General features: G+C 35.1%; 2 protein-coding genes across 2 annotated transcripts in view; one reads left to right on the plus strand and one right to left on the minus strand.

Annotated features, from left to right (window-relative positions):
• LOC149902573 (sensory neuron membrane protein 2-like) overlaps nt 1-15,348 on the plus strand; it is a 30,973-nt gene that overhangs the window by 12,694 nt on the left and 2,931 nt on the right. The window contains exons 6-8 of the mRNA XM_090110524.1: nt 6,575-6,792; nt 14,156-14,281; nt 14,997-15,183. Coding sequence (XP_089966650.1) covers nt 6,575-6,792; nt 14,156-14,281; nt 14,997-15,183 — 531 coding nt within the window. The remainder of the gene's footprint in view (nt 1-6,574; nt 6,793-14,155; nt 14,282-14,996; nt 15,184-15,348) is intronic.
• LOC149902574 (uncharacterized) lies at nt 35-5,202 on the minus strand. The gene has a single exon (XM_090110525.1). The coding sequence runs from the start codon at nt 4,888-4,890 to the stop codon at nt 4,045-4,047; it is 846 nt and encodes a 281-aa protein (XP_089966651.1). The 5' UTR covers nt 4,891-5,202; the 3' UTR covers nt 35-4,044.

The following is a 15,348-nucleotide window of genomic DNA, read 5'->3' on the forward strand; positions in this document are numbered from 1 at the left end:
ACTTAAAATGTCTTTATGTATCATACATTGCACTTGTAGGGGCTTGTTATGTGCGGGTGTAATAAAAGATGAATAACTACGCAAAGGTTATATTTCGTTAACTACATATATTTATTCGGTATGTAATTAATATTCGACCTAATGCGACCAACCCGCGTCCCGACAAGCCCTTAACTGTCCGTGCATAGCGCACGAACTGTTTATATATGAGTTACCGTGTGAACTTTCTTAGCGTTACACTTGAAATTCGATAACTCATAAATTGGCTTGTCGTCGCTACATCATTCCCCCCTTAAAATAAAAAGGGTATACAAGTAAAAAAAATCTTACAATAAAATTAAACAATAAACAAAGGGGTATATATAAAGTGTCGCTATATAAGATTACAAAATTTTTACAATATAAAGTATAAAAAATGTTCACAATATAAATCAATCATAACGTATACAAGTGGTTACAGTTAACACCTAATTTCGTTAAACTATTTATGTTATTACAAAAACTCGGTTGGGTCTTCTAAGTGGCGTGCGATTATTGTTACACGTCAATTAACACTTAGTAACGTCAACATTTCAAATCTCAATACGTTCTTAACACTTGTATCGTTTAATATTACAAAGGCTATTACTATACACTCATAAGCCATAAATCAAAAGTACTTAAATTTCTAAGTAGTAAACATTACAATAAAAACTCAACACAAACATAAATTTGAAATACCATACTTAAAACGTTAAACAATGAATAAAAAACTCGTTTCAAATTTCATAAGTGCTATTATTTATTAAATACGATGTGTTGATTACTAAGTATTTATTATACATTTCTATGAACTCTTATGAATACTTATAATCATCGTAATTCTAATAAATTTAAAATAGTTGAAACAATTACAAATACAATACTATTACCTAAATCGTACTGGTAATCGTATAGCTCTTCCACTACGCGTGGTATGTGTATTAGGCAATTCGCTACTTGGAATTTGTAACGGAACCTCAGTATCTGCCCCAGATGTCGTATCACTATCATCATTCAAATAATATGCAGGTTTTAGACGGTCTACAGATATTCTAACTTTCCTGCCAGTCATTTGAATGTAAAATACCTTTTCCTCTCGACTCAACACACGATAAGGACCGTCGTATGTTGGTTGTAAAGGCTTACGTACTGCGTCGTTTCTTACAAAAACATAATCGCACTTTTGCAAATCGGGGTGAATAAATATGTTCCGTCTTTCATTCTGCCTAATAGCTACTGACTGATATTTTCTAATAGAGTCTCGTAATTTACTTACATACTCAAGACTGCTATCTATTTCTAAACTCGATTTTTTATCGTAATAATCACCTGGTAATCGTAAAGTTGTTCCATACGTTATTTCTGCTGCGCTTATGCCGGTATCACTTCTTACTGCTGTTCTAAGTCCTAGCAACACAGTTGGTAATTCCGTAACCCAAGATGATGATATATTGCATAAACGAGCCGTTAATGCCGCTTTAAGCGACCTATGCCAACGCTCTACCGCCCCGTTACTCTGTGGGTGGTAAGGTGTCGTACGCAACTTATTAATACCTAATAACTTCATTAGTGTAGCAAATAATTGACTTTCGAATTGGCATCCTTGATCGCTTGTTAGCTTTTTCGGACAACCGAAACGAGAGATCCATCCTTCATATATTACGCGCGAAATCGTTTCAGCAGTTATATCTTTCGTAGGAAAACATTCTGGCCATCGCGTCCCCCTATCAACTATGGTTAGGCAATACCTAAAACCTTCGGGTGAAGTGGGTAAAGGTCCAATTAAATCAACATGAATATGTTCAAACCTATCGCACTGCGGAAACGATCCTAAACCTGCCATTGTATGTCGATTAACCTTCGATCGTTGACATTCAATGCATGTTTTAGCCCATTGGCCAACATCACGATTCATATTCGGCCAATAAAAACGATTTTGAATCAATTTGCGTGTAGTCCTTATTCCGGGATGACATAATTTATGTACACTATCAAAAGCAATACGTCGAAATTTATCAGTCAAATAGGGTCTAATTTTATCATTATCTAAATTACAATAAATAAATGTACCGCTTTCAGGTAACATAATTTTCTTTAACCTATTATTAGCGTCTTTCGAATTAGATAATTGCAACATATAAGAATCCTGTTGTTGATCCTTAGCAAGTTCCGCGTAATCTATTACAGTGGGACAACTTATTGTTGCGACTCGTGATAACGAATCCGCAACGACATTATCTTTCCCACTTACGTGCCTCAAATCCGTTGTGAACTCACTAATGAATATCAAGTGTCGTGTACGTCTGGGTAACTCTTTCTCGCTATTTACTTTAGAAAATGCATAAATTAACGGTTTGTGATCCGTATACACCGTTAACTGTCGTCCTTCGACCATATTCCGAAAATGACGAATAGCTAAGTAAATTGCTAATAACTCCCTATCATACGTACTATACTTGCGTTCAGTCTTAGATAAATTCTTAGAAAAATAACCTAAAGGTAACCATTCATTATTTGCACGTTGTTGTAAAACTGCACCTACATGAGTATCCGATGCGTCCGTCATAAGTGCGAGCGATGCATCGGCTAAAGGGTGCGACAACGTAATCGCATTACACAAGCTCGACTTACATTGTTCAAATGCTTGTTCGGCGATTGATGTCCACACAATGGGTGTTTTATCTTTCTTTTTAGAGCCATGAATGAAACTATTGAGAATCGATTGTGATGAAACTGCGTTAGGTAAATGCGCTCTATAAAAGTTTACCATACCTAAAAATCGACGTAATTGTTCGATGTTTTCGGGCCTAGGAAATTCATTAATAGCTTTTACCTTATCATCAAGCGGGCGAATACCATCTGACGTAACATGATAACCAACAAAGTCGATTTCCGTTTTCCCAAACGTACATTTCGCTAAATTAATGGTTATATTATATTTGCTAAATTGCTTAAACAATGATTCTAAATGTCTACGGTGTTCGTTTTCATTTGATGAAGCTATTATTACATCATCAATATAACAAAAAATATTATCTTTACTGTCCGCGTCTAGATCCTGAAAAACAGTATGATGCATGAATCGCTGAAACGTCTGCGCAGCGTTACGCAAACCGAATGTCATGCGTGGAAATTCGAATAACCCAAACGGCGTTATTATTGCAGTTTTTTCTACGTCTTCCGGGGCAACAGGAATACAATGATAAGCCCTATTTATGTCGATTTTAGAAAATATTTTCTTACCAGCTAATAAATACGTAAAATCTGATAAGCGCGGTATAGGATATCGGTCCGGCTTGGTTATAGAATTAAGCTTTCTATAGTCCCCGCACGGACGTAACTCGCCATTCTTCTTAGGTACCACATGAAGTGGACTAGCCCAAGGACTCTTAGAGGGTCGGCATATACCTGCTTCCTGCATGTAACGAAATTCTTCCCTAACTTTTTTATATCTAGCTGGAGGTAAAGGTCTAGCCCGGGCAAACACTGGAGGTCCAGTCGTTTCAATATGGTGAAAAACACCGTGGCTAGGTATTTCCCTGTACGATGAAGGCTTAGTTATATCTAGGTACTTACATAACAAGTCGTGAAATTGATGAGTTTCCTCCACTGTTGTCACAGACGGTTGATTCACCTTAATAACACTAGCTACTGATTTTAATTTAGTTAAACTATCAATTAATCGACATGATCTTAAATCTACAATCAAACCATGATGTGCTAAAAAATCTGCACCTAATATAGGTTGAGTTACCTCGGCGATAATAAATGACCATTTATACGGTCGCCGTAAACTGAGATCTAAAGTCATTAACTTAGTACCAAATGTCTTAATTACACTACCGTTTGCCGCGTATAGTTTATAGTCACTACACTCACTCGCGAATCGGTTATTTTTCGACACTGGTAAAACTGAAACATTAGCTCCGGTGTCCACTAAAAACTTAAGATTACTTTTTCTATCTCTTATACACAGGCGTTTATTTACGGTGGAACAGACATCCGCCTCTGTCTGCACCGTATTTAGTTTTTTTGTTGGCTCTCCTGCTGCTTCTGCCACGCACAAGGTTGAATGCACTTGCTGGCGTTGTGCTTATAGCGGTAATGGTAATAACATATCCAATTGGAATTTTTGTGTTTTGATATTCCTGTACGATCGCGACTTCGCGATGCGGAGCGATGCGTGCGATTCCCATACTTTCGACCGCTAAACGATCTGCCTCTCGAGCCTGCAGATTCCAGCTGGTTTATCCGCTGCGTTAACTGTGTAATCTGTTCAACCAGCGTAGGTTGTATTGAGGATATTTTATCTCTGGCACACGATACCTCCTGTATCTCCGCGAAACGTGTCGTTTCTATAATTTTATCCGCCATGTTAGCTAATTTTTCTAAATCTTTTAATTCGCTAACTGTGAGGACTGCTTGCACAGCTGCGGGTAAATGTCCCATCCACAGCATCGTCAGTGTTTCGTCCGAGAATTTTTTTCGAGCCAGGTCTCGCATACGCCGTAAAAGTTGAGAAGGCTTCTGTTCGCCTAACTCAAGCTCTTTTAATAATTTTTGGACCTGACGCACTTCCGATTCTTCATATACTACGAGCAACCGGTTTTTCAATGCTTCGTACTTCTTTGTATCGGGTGGTGCCAATACAATGTCACTCACCTGCTCAACGTGTTCGCGACTTAATTTCGCTACCACCAGGTTATATTTCGATTCGTCCGCCAGCTTCTGATTCCCCACCACTGCTTCAAACTGCGCGAACCAAAGTCGTGGTGATTCTTTCCAGAAGTCTGGAATTCTACTCGACACAGTGATCTGCGCGAGAGCATTTTCACTCTCGTCCGCTCTAATTGGAACTGCCGGATTCATTTTGAATTAAATTTTAAACAAACGATATCTATGCAATTCACTATATGTTCACTAAACGTCGGGGGTCACCAATGTAGGGGCTTGTTATGTGCGGGTGTAATAAAAGATGAATAACTACGCAAAGGTTATATTTCGTTAACTACATATATTTATTCGGTATGTAATTAATATTCGACCTAATGCGACCAACCCGCGTCCCGACAAGCCCTTAACTGTCCGTGCATAGCGCACGAACTGTTTATATATGAGTTACCGTGTGAACTTTCTTAGCGTTACACTTGAAATTCGATAACTCATAAATTGGCTTGTCGTCGCTACACACTTTTAAGATAATACATACACACACATATTAAGAAAAAACACTATTTTTAACATTCATGATATTTTTGATGTCATTTTTGTTATTTAAACTAGTTAAAAAACAGTTTAAAAAAGTTCTGTCTTGGACGTCCGACGTGTGTCTGTATGTGCGGAGGATTTTCTTGTTAACACGATAGCGACCGAAATACTTTACTAATCGAGTCTTTTTTTTTCTCTTACGGTTGAGTATGCTCAGGAATAGAACCCTTTCATTTTTCAGGGTCTGATTCGATGTGGTTTAATTGTTATTAAATAAACAAAAATAATTATTAATAAATAATTATTAAAAAAAAATATGAGGCGTGCACTTTTGGATTTTCCAAATTATTTACATACTCTCTACATCTGATAATGCTGGTTTATTTCCGATATCATATTATAATGGGGCTTTCGACGCCAAATAGGTACCTTTATCTGAATGTTATATTACGTTTTATTTAACATATTGCTATTTATCGCTTAGTACCTACGATTTTTTGAAGTGAAACTTCATGAGGCGCATTATGAGTAAACTTTCAAGGTCGCGTCATGGCAATACCGCGCTTACATCATTTAATAAGGCGACGTTTTTGGTATATTTCAATCTTGCCAAAGAAGTTTCACTTGTAACACGTGTCGGCACACACGCTCTTTTTTATGATAGAGTTGTCTATCTAGTATCTAGTTGATTGTTTTAGAAAACCTTTAAATAAACCTCGAAAATAAATCCAATACGTTTTGAAGATCCAAGAGTGCAGTAACAAATATATTTTCGTTTAATGATTTTCTGAAGATTTTCATAGGATATAAAATACGCTATGTGACGAAAATAATAATAAAACTTTTCTTCTATTTGAAGCGAAATGAATCCCTTTTCTAATCCAATAAAAAAGTTGAGTCATTGAACAAAATTATAACTTGGAATGGTGACATGCCACTTTTTTACCTTTTTACGACACCAGATATCTTTCAATAAAAATAACCCTCGTCTTTTTGTTCTGTTATTTTTTAATAGAAGATATCTGGCTTCTTTAGAGATGTTTTAAAAAATTTGTATTGTACATAATGATGTACGTCTGTCGTCTATGCTATCAAAATATGATTTAGAGAATTCATTATTTTATGTCCTATCCTTTTATATTGGAGATTGTATCTAACATTTATTGGTTGTTACCTCCAAGTTTGAAAACATATTCGACGAAATGTGAAAGGTGCCAACCCGTACATGTCCAGCGTAGTGAATTACGGTCCCTTATGGAAGGTCCGTGGTACAGCAGTGGAACATAATGGTCTGATGAATTGATGATGATGATCCCCTTTAATGAATAATTACTAAAACTTCCAGCTAAACAACACAGACCTCGGTCCATACAGCATGATTCGTGGAACAGAGAACATTCGAGATCTCGGAAGAATCGTCGCTTACAAGAACCAAACCATCATGGCGGAATGGAAAGACCCATATTGTGGCATGATCAACGGCTCTGATGGTTCCATCTACCCGCCGGTAGATGGCGATGATATTCCCGACAAGCTGTATACCTTTGAAGCTGAGATTTGCAGGTAAATAAAATTGTAGGGTAGATTAAAAAATGTTTCTAAACTTGGAAGAGATTATAATATTAGGTACATAAGTATAATAAGTTATAAAATACGTGAATTAATTAAGTTAACATTAGTAAACAATATAATAGCAGTGATAATTATTATTATTGAATAAGACTTGATTTTGTACATCATACAGACAATACAGATAAGGTTTTAAAAATAATCTTTACGTGTATTGAAAACATTCATATTTACATTCAACTAATTACTGGATAGTGTTCGTTACTTTTAGCTTAAACTTAGTGTTCGTTTAACTTAGTGTTCGTTACTTTGTATACGTAGTATATTATTATTAGTCTGTGCTTTTAGTTAAAACGACTACTCAAATTTGAGCGATAACATAAGTACCTACCTAAATAATAGATATATATATAACCGCGTTTATTCATAACCCTTGGAAGAAAACCTCATCTTGTTTTCGTTTAAGATTCCATGCATTTACCTTCAAAGTCCCGGATTAATCCCACCTCACCCCAAAGGAATAATTTCAGAACGAAATTCCTTCATCGTGATGATATTTATTTTGCAAAGTAACGAATACGGTATATGTTATGGAAAAACATATTGTTTGCGTATGTCTGCGTATTCCGTGGAACGTTTATATTTAAGTTTTAAAGGTAAAACTTTTTGGATATATTTCATTCGCTCACATGTTAAAGTTTACATTTCATATATTTTAGGTTCAAATATGTTGGGAAAAGCAATACGTGTGCATAAATTGAACTGTAGTATAGACCAATTTCTAATCTCTATCTGTTTAATACAAGTAGGTACAAGTTAATATTTAAAAAAGGAAACTGACTAAATTATGAACTATTATAAATTTGATAATTCATAAACTTAAAATTTTACATCACACTCTTTTAAAAAGTAGGTTACCCTACTTTTGACTACTGAAAAAGTTTTTGTTTGAAAGTTGAAACTCGTTTTATAGCTAAGTCTAAAAAATTCTTTCCGACTACCGAAAAGGCTTAAATAAATATGAATTTTGAATTAAAACTGAAAGAATGATACTGAATAGAACAATTAAGTCACATAGAATGGAATGGCTATTAACAAATCGGTAAGAGCCTTCGGGCTATTTTAAATTAAATTCATTTCACATTTAGAGCGTTTTTAGAATTGGCGCATTGTTCCGTTAATTATTTTTATCGAATTCTAGCCATTTATTCTGTACTAGTAGATGTGTTTTAAAACATTTCCTGATCCATACTAATATTATAAATGCGAAAGTAACTCTGTCTGTCTGTCTGTTACTCAATCACGCCTTAGCTACTGAACCAATTTGCATGAAATTTGGTATAGAGATATTTTGATACCCGAGAAAGGACATAGGCCACTTTTTATTGCGAAATATGTACAATAATAATATTATGTAGTAGTTAATAATATCAAATCTTTTTTATTTCTTACTTTTCCGTTTTTGAAGTCGGTTGTTTTTAACGCAGTTATTTTTATTTAATACTTTTTAGTGTATTTTTCAACACGAATCAAACGAGCCCAAACTCGATATTACTGAGTTCCTATGGCCACCTTCCGATTCCATCATCAAATCAGCTTCATGTCATGATAATGTTTCATCGCTATCAAATTTACATACGTATACAAAATTTCAGCTCAATCGGTAACCGGGAAGTGAATCAAAGTTACTTGCTACATATCAACTTAGTCATCGAGTACAGACAAAAATGCTCATAAAATAAAAACTACTGAGCATATCCGAAAAAAAAATTTATGGGACCAATTCGACACCATCCCGCATCGAACAAAAAAAGAATCACGTAAATCGGTTCAGAAACCTCGGAGTAATCGGTGTACATACATAAAAAATAAAATATACCGGCCGAATTGATAACCGCATAAAATCGCATGGAGAGCTTAATTTTCATTAAAGGCTCTAATCGCACGGAAAGCTAAATTTTCACAAAAAAGCTCTAATCGCACGGAGAGCTTAATTTTCACAAAAAACTCTCATCGCACGGAGAGCTTAATTTTCACAAAAAGCTTTAATCGCACGGAAAGCTTAATTTTCACAAAAAGCTCTAATCGCACGGAGAGCTTAATTTTCGCAAAAAGCTCTAATCGCACGGAAAGCTTAATTTTCACAAAAAAGCTCTAATCGCATGGAGAGCTTAATTTTCACAAAAAGCTCTAATCACACGGAAAGCTTAATTTTCACAAGAAGCTCTAATCACACAGAGAGCTTAATTTTCACAAGAAGCTCTAATCACACGGAGAGCTTAATTTTCATAAAAAGCTCTAATCGCACGGAAAGCTTAATATTCACTAAAAACTAATCGCATGGAGAGCTTAAATTTCATTTAAGGCTCTAATCGGACGGAGCTTAATTTTCACAAAAAGCTCTAATCGCACGGAGAGATAAATTTTCACAAAAAGCTCTAATCGCATGGAGAGCTTAATTTTCACAAAAAGCTCATATCGCACGGAAAGCTTAATTTACACAAAAGCTCTAATCGCACGGAGAGCTTAATTTTCACAAAGAGCTCTAATCCCATGGAGAGCTTAATTTTCACAAAAAGCTCTATTCGCACGGAAAGCTTAATTTTCACAAAAAAACTAATCGCACGCAGCTTTATTTTCACAAAAAACTCTCATCGCACGGATAGCTTAATTTTTCTCATTAAGCTCTAATCGCACGGAAAGCTTAATTTTCACAAAAAGCTCTAATCGCACGGAGAGATTAATTTTCACAAAAAGCTCATGGCACGGAGAGCTTAATTTTCACAAAAAGCTCTCATAGCACGGAGAGCTTAATTTTTCCAAAAAACTAATCGCACGGAAAGCTTAATTTTCATAAAAAGCTCTAATCGCACGGAGAGCTTAATTTTCACAAAAAGCTCTAATCGCATGGAGAGCTTAATTTTCACAAAAAGCTCTAATCGCACGGAGAGCTTAATTTTCACAAAAAACTCATCGCACGGAGAGCTTAATTTTCACAAAAAGCTCTCATAGCACGGAGAGCTTAATTTTCACAAAAAACTAATCGCACGGAAAGCTTAATTTTCATAAAAAGCTCTAATCGCACGGAGAGCTTAATTTTCACAAAAAGCTCTAATCGCATGGAGAGCTTAATTTTCTTAAAAAGCTCTAATCGTACGGAGAGCTTAATTTTCACAAAAAGCTCTATTCGCACGGAAAGCTTAATTTTCAAAAAAAAGCTCTAATCGCACAGAGAGCTTAATTTTCACAAAAAGCTCTAATCGGATGGAGAGCTTAATTTTCACAAAAAGCTCTTATCGCACGGAAAGCTTAATTTTCACAAAAAGCTCTAATCGCACGGAGAGCTTAATTTTCACAAAAAGCTCTAATCGCATGGAGAGCTTAATTTTCACAAAAAGCTCTAATCGCACGGAGGCTTCATTTTCAAAAAAGCTCTAATCGCACGGAGAGCTTAATTTTCACAAAAAGCTCTAATCGCATGGAGAGCTTAATTTTCTTAAAAAGCTCTAATCGTACGGAGAGCTTAATTTTCACAAAAAGCTCTATTCGCACGGAAAGCTTAATTTTCAAAAAAAAGCTCTAATCGCACAGAGAGCTTAATTTTCACAAAAAGCTCTAATCGGATGGAGAGCTTAATTTTCACAAAAAGCTCTTATCGCACGGAAAGCTTAATTTTCACAAAAAGCTCTAATCGCACGGAGAGCTTAATTTTCACAAAAAGCTCTAATCGCATGGAGAGCTTAATTTTCACAAAAAGCTCTAATCGCATGGAGAGCTTAATTTTCACAAAAAGCTCTAATCGCACGGAGGCTTAATTTTCAAAAAAGCTATAATCGCACGTAGAGCTTAATTTTCATTCATGTAATTTCACTTATTTCGATGACATTTTAATGATTTTGAAATAAAAAATTGCGTATGGCACCTATTTAACAACGAAAAAAACGTCTTGCAATAACACATTTATGTCTGATGGATCTATCTAAAGGCAAAAGATAAAAAATTACGCGTTAATAAATGACTTTAAATTACGGATATTTTCCTGTGCGCACTAATAAACGCAACCACTACCGCCAGCCAGACAGCGCGGACTCTAACCGAAATAGCAAGAGAAACAGTATATCAAAAACCCAACTATACTAAAATGACTTTTTTTAAAACGTTAATAGCTCCCGTACCATAAAAAAGATTTCATAATTATTTACTACATATCCTATTAATATTATAAAGGCGAAAGTTTGTAAGGATGTATGGATGTATGGATGTATGGATGTATGGATGTATGGATGTATGTATGGATGTATGGATGTATGGATGTATGGATGTATGGATGTATGGATGTATGGATGTATGGATGTTTGTTACTCTTTCACGTAAAAACTACTGAACCGATTACAATGAAATTTAGCACACATATAGAGGGTAACTTGGATTAACACATAGGATAGGTACTTTATCCCGGAAATCCCACGGGAACGGGAACTATGCGGGTTTTCCTTTGAAAACGCGGGCGAAGCCGCGGGCGGAAATCTAGTTATTTATATGTGCTATTTATTAAAAAGGTTTGATGTCGGTGCACGGGCTTAATACTAAGTGCTTAATGTTCGGCACCAACTTCAAACCTATTTAATAAATAGCACATCCATACTAATATTATAAATGCGAAAGTAACTCTGTCTGTCTGTCTGTTACTCAATCACGCCTTAACTACTGAACCAATTTGCATGAAATTTGGTAAAGAGATATTTTGATACCCGAGAAAGGACATAGGCCACTTTTTATTGCGAAATATGTACCACGGGCGAAGCCGGGGCGGACTGCTAGTCTATAAATAATATTGAAATGTTACTAACAATTTCAACCTGACATGAAAAATTACAAGAACAACGCTTTATTTTTTACTAATTTTAGTCAGATACCTTAAAGTTATCAGCTGGTGTACCTACCGTGTAGGCGTAAATAATTTATTTTCATCGTTATCAAGAAAATTGTCCATAAAATATATTTTATCATCACAAAATAATTGAAAATAATGGTTGCCATTATTTCATACTAGCGGTCCGCCCCGGCTTCGCCCGTGGTACATGTTTACGTTTTCTCTACATACGTACTAACCATCCTCGTACTTCAAGGAATATAATAAAAAAAGAATTATCGAAATCGGTTCAGCCGTTCTCGAGTTATGCGCTTACCAACACATATTGCGATTCATTTTTATATACAGGGTGTCCCAAAAGGTTACGTAGCTAGGAAGAGGGGTGATAGGGGTGGTCATGAGAGTCACCAGAAAAATTAAAAAAAAATTCCCCTCTGGGTATTAAAAAAATAAAAGGCATTTATAAAAAAAATTAAAATTTTATACTTTGTGAGGCGATTTTACCCCCCATGACCTACATTTATTGGTATATTAAAAAAAAATTGCTGTTATGCTATCGTCAATAACCCTTTTTTAAATTGAAATAAGAAAAACAATACATATCTAACCAATATTTTAAAGAAAATTAAGTTTATGTCCAATCAAGGACTTAGTAATTACGATTTCACTCAACTTCCTCTAAGTGTACTGAAAAAAAAAAGTACTATGCAACTCCGGCGAGTAACTTAAAAAGTTAGGTAATTTTATTGCAATTCCAAAATGGTATAACACTTACTTGAAAAATTCTTATTAGGATATGTAAAGATAATTTTCGGGAACAATACCCTACAAACATACCAATAAAACAATAGTCTCAAACTCGTACGCAAATAGTACATTTTTAAATGTCTATTCTGTTCCTTAAAACTTAAAAAGATAAATAATATTTTATTGCACTGGTTTTAATTGAAACTCAAAAATGAAACAAAATCGTAATTATTTATTTAAACAAAATGCTCGAAATGTCTACCACCAACATAAATACACGCCCTACATCGTTTTAAAATGAGCGGGAGATATGGCGGGCAAATCTTCTATTGTTTATTGATTCCGCGGCCTCTGTAATCCTCGCCCTCAAGTCAGACAAGTCCCTGATGGGTTTTCCGTAAACTTTTTCTTTTATAGCATCCCAGTAAAAAAAGTCTAACGGGTTTAAATCCGGTGAACGAGCTGGCCACGCTATAGCACCGGCCCTTCCCATCCACCTACCAGGGTTATTCTTCATCTAGGAAATCCCTTACAGGACGTGCATAATGTGCTGGGCACCCATCATGCTGGAACCACATATTCCTCATTATTTCTAGCGGCACATCTTCCAATAGATTTGGTAATTCGTTTTGTACGAAGTGTAAGTACGCCTCTCCAGTCAGTGCCTCAGGTAGCTCAAAGGGTCCTATTATTAATTTACCATTTAGTATTCCGGTCCACATGTTCACTTTAAAACGATATTAGGACCGATCTTCTCTAGTAGGTGGGGATTTTCTACGTGTCACTCGTGCAAATTGTGTAGGTTCATGTATCCGTCCTTTTTAAAAGTAGACTCGTCGGACCACAGTATTTTATTAAAAAATTGAGGGTCCTCCCTATGCATGCGCAACATCCTACGACAAAATGCAAGTCTCGCAGGATAATCGCGTGGTAACAGACCCAACGTGAACCACCAAACGTGTTTAGTTTGGTTACATTGTTATTGGTATGTTTTGTTCTGCTGGGGTATTGTTCCCTAAAATTATCTTTACATATCCTAATAAGAATTTTTCAAGTAAGTGTTATACCATTTTGGAATTGCAATAAAATTACCTATCTTTTTAAGTTACTTGCCGGAGTTGCATAGTACTTTTTTTTTCAGTACACTTAGAGGAAGTTGAGTGAAATCGTAATTACTAAGTCCTTGATTGGACAAAAACTTAATTTTCTTTAAAATATTGGTTAGATATGTATTGTTTTTCTTATTTCAATTTAAAAAAGGGTTATTGACGATAGAATAACAGCAATTTTTTTTTAATATACCAATAATTGTAGGTCATGGGGGGCAAAATCGCCTCACAAAGTATAAAATTTTAATTTTTTTTATAAATGCCTTTTATTTTTTTAATACCCAGAGGGGAATTTTTTTTTTATTTTTCTGGTGACTCTCATGACCACCCCTATCACCCCTCTTCCTAGCTACGTAACCTTTTGGGACACCCTGTATAAGAAGATTTGTATTTATCTCATCCAGTCTAATTTTAGAAAGTGGCCGCGTTTGTTAAAATAATTATTTATCCCCAAAAAATAGGTAGTTGAATGAAACTTCATTCAACTATGTATGCGCTAGTTTTCTTATATTATGTACCTACTTGTATATGTGAGAGTACATATATAAGAAAACTAGCGCATACATAATATCTAGCGTAATACAATTAACAAACATTTCCAATTAATTACAAAATCTTTAATTTTCAGATCAGTTTACGCAGCGTATGTTGGTCGCCGAGAAGTGTACAACATGAGCGCGCTATACTACGAAATAGACAAGATGGCGTTTGCCGCCAAAAGCGCTAACCCCGCCAACAAGTGCTTCTGTCAAAAGTTAGTATAATTCGTCATAGATACTATAATAAAGTTTTATATAATATCTATGTCAAAGACAGGGAATTTTAGTTTAAATACCGATGTCATAATATTATACCAAGTCCATGGGTGGATTTTTTTCGCACGGTACTAACTTTGGATACCTACATAGAAAGAACGCACACAAAGATAGAGCAATGATATTCGCGAATTCTCATATGAAAAAGATAATATTATGGTATGCCCTAGTTCGCTTTTCCTATGCCGAAATAAGATTTAAAGCACTCCAGAACATGTTGTAAGTAGTTAATAAATCTGTTAGTTAACTTTTATTAAAAACTATTTTCTCATACTCCAAAAATAAAATTCACTACCTACCTGCCGATTTTATGCAATGAATACATGAAACTTTAAATATTTACATGGGTAATGTGATTGTTCATCGTTTCCATGCAATACAGCAGTTTATTTTAAACTCTGTTCAATTATTTGAACGAAAGCTTGTGTAAAAGTTTGGGTTTCTTTTTTAATTAGAGAAATTGATAGCTTTGTAAATATAATTGGGAAAACACGCATAATGGATTACAATGTGTTATTTTTGAACATAGTAGAGTGTAAAATCAATAATTACAATACTATATCGATTGAGTGCGAACTTCGTTGAATTTTAATTTTAAGCTCTAGCATTACAATTCCTATATATAAGTAATATTAAAAATTGATTTTTAAATAGGAATTGGAGCAGTAAACACGACGGCTGCCTGATCATGGGTGTGATGAACCTCATGCCATGTAAGGGAGCACCAGCTATATTGTCCTTGCCCCACTTTTATCTTGCGTCTGAAGAACTATTGGACTATTTTGATGGCGGCATCAAACCAGATCATGATAAACATACGAGTTTTGTTTTTATGGACCCTGTAAGTATTTAGAAAGAAATATAATAGAGATGTAGCAAGGCCATTTATGTACAATATAGAGATAGAATTTATGATGTGAAAATCCTACGAAGGGAATTAGGTACTGCAGGAACAAACAGAACCTAATTTTCAGCTCAAATAACAACGATTTGTTTATTTTGCTTT

Source organism: Colias eurytheme, chromosome 15, assembly GCF_061535395.1.
Source record: "Colias eurytheme isolate Ceu_HAF_F1 chromosome 15, ilColEury1 Martin Lab GWU primary, whole genome shotgun sequence".
Taxonomy (NCBI): Eukaryota; Metazoa; Arthropoda; class Insecta; order Lepidoptera; family Pieridae; genus Colias; species Colias eurytheme.

What these genes read in the sequence shown, in the direction of transcription:
- LOC149902574 (XM_090110525.1), bottom strand. Translation starts at nt 4,890, where the DNA reads ATGAATCCGGCAGTTCCAATTAGAGCGGACGAGAGTGAAAATGCTCTC.